General features: G+C 38.3%; 1 protein-coding gene across 1 annotated transcript; it reads right to left on the bottom strand.

Annotated features, from left to right (window-relative positions):
• Positions 1-3700: 3700 nt before the first annotated feature.
• LOC145939080 (uncharacterized) lies at positions 3701-4276 on the bottom strand. Its single transcript, XM_083043157.1, has one exon. The coding sequence runs from the start codon at positions 4274-4276 to the stop codon at positions 3701-3703; it is 576 nt and encodes a 191-aa protein (XP_082899283.1).
• Between the last annotated feature and the right edge of the window lie 5274 nt (positions 4277-9550).

Raw genomic sequence — 9550 nt, 5'->3', positions numbered from 1 at the left:
TCGATCGAAAGCGCGTTTATCGCGCGATTAAAGAGACCACTACCTATTTTCGTTGACATTCGCTGCAATCCTTTATCATCGGCGCTGGACCGTCGATGTGCGTTTGCTGCCACGGTCGATTGTAATGTTTGAAACATCGACGACAGGTCTGAATCTCTGGATTCGCCTTTATGTGTTCCGGAAGCTTGTCCCACACGTAGTGGATGTGATTTTCATATCGCAATAAAAATGCTTTTGGCACAAATTGCAGCTGTTCGGCGCTTAAACCGTGAATATCGGAAGCACTTGTTAGCAGAACAAACATTTTTTCGATACTGAGCGATTCATGGTTCCGCGCAGCTATAAATAGGCTCTCCAAGACTCATTCATTCATTCGAGAGAAAACATGCGGTTCTTTCAGCAATCGACGATAATCAAAGTTACAAATTTCGATGATAAAACACGGTTGATGTCGGATAAAGAAATACGCAGACATAGAAACATACTGCCGAATACTATACGCGGAATCATTTGCGGTCCTTCGAATTGTGATAAAACTAACGCGTTGATTAGTTTGATAGAAAACCCGCACGGCGTTTGCTTCGAGAACGTGTACGTATACTCGAAATCGCTTCAACAACCGAAATATCGATATTTGGAAAATTTGCTATCACCGATAGAAGAAATTGGTTATTTCACATTCTCTAATAATAGCGATGTCATTCCACCGAGTGAGGCGCTTCCGAATTCCATTTTTATCTTTGATGACGTGGCATGCGACAAGCAAGATACGATAAGAGAGTACTTTGCAATGGGGCGACACTCGAGCGTCGACTGTTTCTATTTTTGTCAAACGTATGCCAAGATACCCAAGCATCTTGTACGTGACAATGCAAACTTATTAATTTTATTTAAATAAGATGGGACAAACTTGAAACATGTGTACAACGATCACGTAAATACAGATATGTCTTACGATAATTTTCGCGCATTTTGTCAGAAATGTTGGCAACATAAATACGGATTCGCGGCGATTGACAAGGACAGTCCGCAACTAATGGACGATACAGAAAAGGATTTAATGAATTTGCAATACCGCAAAGCACTTAATCGCTTTCGATGCATTGATCGAGCAACGTCTAAATTGCAACATGATGAATAACGATCGTGAAAAGATTGTGAGAGAGATTGCGAAAACGAGCGATTCAATCCGTAAAAAATATCGTTTCTTGAAAACTGGTAAAATGGAGGAGGACGATGCATTGGAGAGGCATTTTAAACCAATCTCTGAACCTCTGAAACAGCTTGTTGAAAATATCGTCGGTGTTGAGTCTGGTGAAGAAAAAATTGAACCATCGAGTATGCTCGGAGAGAAAAAAGAGTTTAAAACAAAGCGATCAAATATATCATTGAGCGGTATAACTTCTACTCCAAAGCGAATCAAAAGCAGGCGAATGCAACAATTATTGGATGCAACTACTTCTACTCCGATACAAGATGTACAGCCAAGGCAATTATTGCATGATAAGACATCTATCGAGGAAATTTTTTAGACTTCACCTGAATCGCTTGTGACATCAATTCAACATTCATTACAAACATCTGAAGGTCAAAATTCATTGCGAAATCACCTGGGTTCACTTGCTCAAAAATATGCGACAGCTATATTGAGTCAAGATAAAAATTCCAAGATGGATTACGTATACGGTGTTAAATTTATCGACAAAGGAATGATGCTCGGTAATAAAAATTTCGATGTGGATAAAAATGATAATATAATTATCGATGGATCAAAATATGTTTGAACAGCAGGTCTTTACGAGTTGGTTTTCAAGAGAATTCCCGACGATGAAATATATACTGCAAATGACTTGCAGAACTACAAAAATATATTATTAAGAACAAATGCGCAGACGAAATGGTAATGTGAATCATCCAGTATTAGGTAACAAGGGATACAAATATAAATATATAATCGCACCATTATTCTCTGATAAAAAATCCGGAAAAGGTATACCGCGTGCTATGATCTTAAACAATAATAAGATTGATTACGTGCATTGGAATGATCCCAACGAGTTGGTAGATCGTCTGCGATTGCTCGAAGCTTCACGTCAAGCCGGCAACAACGCCCACGGCAATGAAATATTATCGATTATCGAGGAACTTTACGAAGCTGGTATTATTATAAAATAAGTTATACATCCACGATACGAGTCAGTCTGTCAATATTAGTGGTATCGAAATGTCGATTAATAAATTTGGATTATCACTTGGAACGTCGAATAATAATTCATATTATCAATGGAATGGATTACTAAGAAATTACGTGCGCGATAATACTCTGTGTCTAACAGCCTCCGGCTATGACGCAAGGTCGCACAAGATACGACGTGTAGCGCAACGATGATAATGATGCATCCAACAAACGATATGTCGAAGCGAGTGTCAAGCTTTTGAGAGATCAACAGAAAGAAATTGAGAAAAAAATAATCAGGCTTGAAAGGAATATGCAGGCGCTATTATTAACGCTGGATAAAATGGCTGTAACGCAGACTACATCAAAAGATACATAAAGAACTGTACGTGAAAATTATATCACATTATTACAAATATGCCTCGATCAAACACCTCTGAAAAGCAGCTACTCATGGAGGAATTGCACGCTCCAGCGAGAAGAAATTTTCCGCGTAGACGCGTCATAGTACATGGATACGACGACCTGTGGCAAGCTGACGTGGTCGAGATGCGTCCTTATGCAAGAGTCAACAAAGGATACAATTACATACTCACCGTCATCGATGTGTTGAGCAAGTATGCATGGGCCCTGCCCCTCAAGAATAAGAGCGGACGCGAAACAGCTGACGCTATCGTCGAGATAATTCGAGATAGCAAGAGATGTCCGAGAAACGTACAAACCGATAGAGGAAAAGAATTTTACAATGCAAATGTGCAGAAACTCGTAAAAAAACACATCAATCATTACTCGACGTATTCTGTTATGAAAGCCTCGGTCGTGAAACGATTTAATCGTACTTTAAAGATCAATATGTGGAAAATGTTTACACTTAATGGTAATTACAAGTGGATCGACGCGCTGTCCCGACTCGTTGCAGAGTACAATGCGCGAAAACATCGCACTATCGGCATGAAACCTATCGATGTTACTCCGGAGATTGCCGAAAAACTTTTAAATACGGTATACAGTAACGTAAAAATTGCTGCTCCGGCAAGATTCAAAGTAGGCTGTCAGGTACGCGTGAGTAAATTCAAGACCGTCTTCGAAAAAGGTTTTACGCCAAATTGGACTACCGAAATATTTAAAATTATCAAAGTGCAGAAAACTAATCCTGCGACATATATACTTGAAGATTTGCGCGGAAATTCCGTCGCCGGAGGATTCTACGAGAACGAGTTACATCATGTTGCAAATCCCGACGTCTATCTCGTGGAAAAGGTTTTACGGAAAAAAGGCGATGATGTTTATGTGAAATGGTTGGGACTGGATAAATCTCATAACTCATGGATTCATAAAAATAATGTATTATAAACATTTATTTAAAATATCTATACACTGTTTATTTTACAATATATTTATCTAATAATTTTATAAATAATACAATTTTATATTTTACATGATATACATATAATATACATATAATATAGATTTTACATATTTTTACAAAATATACATATTTTACAATAAATATATATTTATTATTTACAATGATATTTTATAATGTCCCCATGGTAATGTATCAGTGGTTTCAGGTATGATATACCGCTTGTCATCGTGAGGACTTAGAGCAATTTTCGTCTCGCGAATGGTGTATACTTCATGCAATTTCGATCTTATACATGACTGACTACGTATCATTTCAATCTCTTCATTCAAACACCGCGTGTAATCATCAAACGTTATCGTTCTCGCGACAACGTTACTCTTGACACCTTTTACTTTTTTGGTATCTTTCTTACCATCCACTCGTAATGCATACATTTTTGCTCTAAGTCCTACAAATTCAGTCATTATCGTACCGTTATTTTCATCTTTCATTAGACCTGGCACCTTTTTATTCACAAGCGGTATACCGTACGCATTGTCCGCAGTGTAATCGCTCGTATCAAATTTGCTTACGTCGCGCTTTATATTCTCATATACGTCTTCGCACTCAATGTGATATATAAGACTGTCTGTGTCGGTGTACATTACCCGACATTTATTTCGATACAGTGGTGACATGTATTCATGATGAAATTCGTATAAACATGTCTTCGAAATGTCGAGTATGCACATACCGACATAGATTGGTTTATAAAATTTTACCTCGAGTTTGTGTAATTCTATGGCAATTAAATTTTCCGAAAAGATGCTTCTGCTGTGAAAATTTGGTTTCGCAATCATTGCCTCTGCACCGTATCTCCCTTCCCATTGTGTGATGAGTTTTACAACATGATTACGCACATTTTCCATCGTTTTGCCGAATACTGCATTATTCATCAATTTGTATAAATTTTTTTCGAAATCATATTTTGCTTGCATTCTAAATTGTGTATTAAGTTCGATATAATTTCGAAGCCATGGAGATTGCGCGAATTGTAATATGCGATGTATTTTTGTAACTTGAAGACCGTGACGCGTACATTGCTGCAGGTTGCGGTAGTGTATCACGTAACGCTTTTTATCATATAATGTCGCGAGCAGCTTATCTTCCCGCTTGCCTGGTGGCTTGTCGCGTGTCGGGCAAAACGGTAGGTCAGTGTGCGCATCGTGAAGACATTGTGGATATTCTAAATCTACTTCAAGGATGTAGCCTGTAGGCGAATCGAGCGCGATAGATGATAAATTGAAACTAGACATGTCATCGACCCATCGAAAATCTGCATATGGCAATGGTTGACACATTGCCCATCCATACAAATTATTTACATCGAAATACATTAGATACGAAGATGGTTTCGATGAATCGTACGACTGCATATACTTGTTATTAGCGTGTGCATATCTGTTTGAACATTGACTTAGACCGCCGCGTATACCCCGTTCGATAAACATAACCATGTCGATATCGGTAAGCAATTCGAACGTAATATTTGTATGTTTTAACATGGCATCCCACATATACCCGGGGAGAGTATAGTAATACGCGGGGTCGAGCCCATAACTCTCGATACATTTATCCCGGAAATTTTCAAAAATGTCAGCTAATAACAAGACGTCAGTTTTTAAATACAGATCGCTATATTCGCCCAGCGTTCGAATGAAGAACCGCTCCCATACGTTTTCGGCGTGCGCGTAATCGTTCTCGGATACAGTGTCGCCGGTCAAGGAACTATAAAACGATTCGCGCGGTGGTTAGGTTAGGTTAGGCACGTATCATGCAACCTTTCAAAACAGTTGATGTATTCATACGGAAAGACACCTTTCCGTGTTAATAAATTGAAATTTTCGGTAGATAAATTTTGAAATTCCGATTGTAAAATTTTGAGTTTGTCTTTATTCAAAAAAGATGCCAATTTGTCGAGACTTGTTGTGAGAAATTTATATGAATCGATGAAACGTAATTTAATATTTCTGGATTTGTCTTCTGCAAATTGAACATTTTTTGTAAATAATATATATTTTTCTTTAGTTATTGGAAGTAAATCGATTCCCCCTTCGAACGCTGTAGCTATTTCCTTAATTATGAAATGTGAGTCGTAACCGGATAAATTATGAAATACTATTGGAATACAAAAAAAGTTTTTATAATTTAGATTACAATTTGAGTGCGCGGGAGACCTCTGTACCTCCCGGTCAGATGGCAATGATCGCGTACGCGTGTATCGTCATCTTGCATGAATGGTTTCTCACATATATGACAATGTGTTGCGCTATGAAATTTTTCCCGCTCGTCTGATGTTAAATTTACCATGGGGACATTAGTTGCTAAAATATTCTTTACGCGTATCGCTAAATTTTGTAGTTGTTTGGAAAACCACGAAACGCAATCTACATTACGACGAGAATAATATTCGGATAACGAAACGTCATATGAGCAATGTACATAATATGCTATACTAAATACTTGGTGATGTTGGTATAAATTCTTTTCTTCTTCCTTCTTATCCATCTTTGTCAGCACACATTCGAGGTCGGCGTATACAACAAAAGGAAGTCGCTCTTTGTGATTTAAATTGTTGAACGCGAGCCACTTGTCCTTATCGCTCGGTAATCGGATAGCACAGGCATTCATCTTGCGACAGTCGATGGCATGCGCTTGCAACTTGTCTTCCGAATGGAAATAGTGTAAGCATCTGTAAAAACAAATAATTAGTTTTGTTTTTCATATATAATTTATAATATATATTTTATATATTGCGTTTTTAATTAAATATACGTACCGCTCGCAGATATATTTTTGACCATTATGTTGGCTCAGTTGTGAGCTCACGAGCCGGGAGAGATTCTTGATCCACGTGAAATGACCTACGCTGTTGTGATCTTCCACGTAAAGTAGGTTGACATGCTTGTCTTTCTTTTGCTCGCTGAGACGTATCGAGACAATGTTCTTTTCTTCGATGCTGTACACGTTGATTGAGATGTTATTATGAACTTCAAACATTTTAATTTGATTAATAGTCACTGGAAACTCAATGTCCTGGAGATTCAGCACTGTTGTGTAATGTGGATACGAAGATTTGTGATCCGCGTGTCTTTCAGCGGGATACAGTGCAGCGACCACAGCCCACGCGAAACATGCTGTGTCTTTTGATTTCACGTTAATCACTGCTCTCTTCATCATAATCTCCCGCGGCAATTTAATATGGCATCCCGCGCGCATTGGATTATACTTGTTTATATTTACAATTAAATTGATTATTCGCGACAATGCCCAACCACTATCGCGTTCCTGAAATTCTTCTAGTGATGCTAGCGTGGGCTCGATAATGCGGCGCTCGTACCATTCACGCAAATCGGAGGTGCGAAAGATTTCATCGTTTTTCGTATTGATAGTTTTATTGGCGCGTTTATCACTCGACACAAACTCACCATTAAACATAGTGTTCACTTTCACACTAGTGTGTTTTTGCAACACTTTTTGCACGTGTCCGATCACAATGTCTTTGGCCTCCTCTAGAAATTGACGAGGTTCGATGTGGTTGCTGTTTATCACCGCACCAGTCAAGATGCGGCTCTCGAACGCCGTATCAATCTCTCGCCATATGAGTCCGATGTCTCGCGAACTGCTTCCGGCACCTGCGTGTACAAAACGTCTGCGTACCGAATTCTTCAACCCTTCGAGACGTGCGATTTGGGAGACAAGCGATTGTCGAACTCCGATCGGTAATCGTGGACGTTTTATTCGACTTTGTTCTTCCAGTGATTCGATGTATTCGTCACACTGCTGCTCCCACACAATATATTCTTCAACCGAATGCTGCATCGACCTTGAAATTGATACATTTTTTGCACATTTCGCGAGATTCATCTCAAGATGAGAGCGGCCATACATTGGCGCTTGAAAATTTTGAATATGCTGCATTTTGAACACCTGGGGATGATATCATAGCAGCCGTATATTGGCGCTTGAAATTTTGGATATGTTGCATTATTTTACATCTAATAATTCATCTGAGGATGATGTCATAGCGGTTAAACATTGGCGATTGTGTTACATTTTTGCAAATCGGATAATTGTGATTTTGCCACATACGGATTACGCAATAGTATCAACGCTTGAAATTGATTTTTGCACATTTCGTGAAATTCATGTCAAGATGATAGCGACAGTACATTGGCACTCGTGATACATCTTGCAAATCAGATAATTGTGATTTTGTCATGTATGGATTACGCAATAGTATTAACGTTTGAAATTTATTTTGCACACTTCGTGAAATTCATCTCTAGATGATAGCGGCCGTGCATCGGCCATGAAATTTGGATATGTTGCATTATTTTACATCTAATATTTCGTTGAGGATGATGTCATAGCAGCCGTACATCGAAAATTGGTGATTTTGTCACGTACGGATGATGTCATAGCAGCCGTGCATCGGCCTTGAAATTTTGGATATATTACATTATTTTACATCTAATTTTTCGTTGAGGATGATGTCATAGCAGCCGTGCATCGGCGCTTTGATGATTGATTAAAAATAATTTTGCGTCGGCAATAATCCCCACCCCATTGCTTTGTATCAATAAAAACTTGTAATAATGATTTAGTATTGTATCAATCACTTATGTGAAAGGTTCTTTTAAAAATGTACTCCGCCGGAAGCAGCATGAATTATTACCTTCCAATACAAGAAATTCCTAAGAATACAAGTAACAAGTAAGTTTCAATTCTTTTTGTCAAATAATGATTTTTAAATAATGATTTTTAAATAATTTTTGAAATATTGTTTTAATTATTTTTATAGCATTCAACGTGCGACTCGTATACTTGGGCGAAGATATGCTCTAACCGCAACATCCTATAAATATTTGGAAATAGGAATCAGCGTTAGAGCTGTATCATATGTGGAATTAGCTCTTGGTGATAATCGAGGCAACCACATAATATTGCCTATTGAAACATGGATATCACTAATGCGGAAACGTGTGGACATTGAACGATTTTTACAATCATCTCAAACTCCATTATGGATTCGAGATCTAACAATAGAAATTGTTAAAATATCGGATTCAAAAATTGTAAAATTAACATTATCCAATAATTTTTTATATATGAAGCCTTCGACTCTATTACATTTATTTGAGTTTGAAAAATGTATAGATCATGTGTATTTCTGGCTATGTGAAAATACTCATCTTGTGAATGAAAAATTTAAACAATTTGCAACTATTTTACAACGCAATAATATTACTAATGTATGTGATGCTGTAAAAGCGATACGCGAAAGTGATGCGTACGATAGCGAATCACTCATAGATTGTGAAATATTAACATGTGCTGTAAATGATGTTTTTTATGATTCTTGTAATAAATAAATTTTTATTGATAAACTGACATTATTTTAAATATTAAATAAATGTATTTATTTTAGAATAGGTCCTCTCTCCTTTCCTCCTATTAAAATTTTATTAATTAAAAAAAATATTAAAAAAAAAAAAAAAGAAATATTAAAAGAAAAAAAATATTAATTAAAAAAAATTCTCTCTTACGAACGCCTCTCTCTTCGCTTCTCCTTCGCTGCATCAGCTCTCGCGCTCTCCTTCGCCGCGTCATCACGCAACATCTCTCTCTCTCGCTCTTGCATATTGACGCCTCGCTTGCGTCATCTCTCTCGCGTACGCCTCTCGCGCTCTCCTTCGCGAACGCCTCGCGTCATCTTGTCGCTGCGCTACCTCGCACTATCTCGCGACCGCTATCTCTCTCGCTCTTGCATATACACCTCGCTGCAACACCTCGCGCTCTCCTTCGCAGCATCATCTTGCGACCGCTATCTCTCTTTCGCGAACGTCTCTCTCGCGACATCTCTCTCACGTGTGCCTCGCGCTCTCCTTCGCGTTCCTCTCTCCGCGCGGACCCCTCACCCATAAAGCTTCACGCGGTCTTTCGCGGGTTCCTCTCTCCCCGCG

This window comes from Prenolepis imparis, unplaced genomic scaffold (assembly GCF_030444845.1).
Source record: "Prenolepis imparis isolate NDT839.2.m4 unplaced genomic scaffold, iyPreImpa1.0 SCAF_7, whole genome shotgun sequence".
Lineage (NCBI taxonomy): Eukaryota > Metazoa > Arthropoda > Insecta > Hymenoptera > Formicidae > Prenolepis > Prenolepis imparis.
This window is presented reverse-complemented; position numbering and strand designations above follow the sequence as displayed.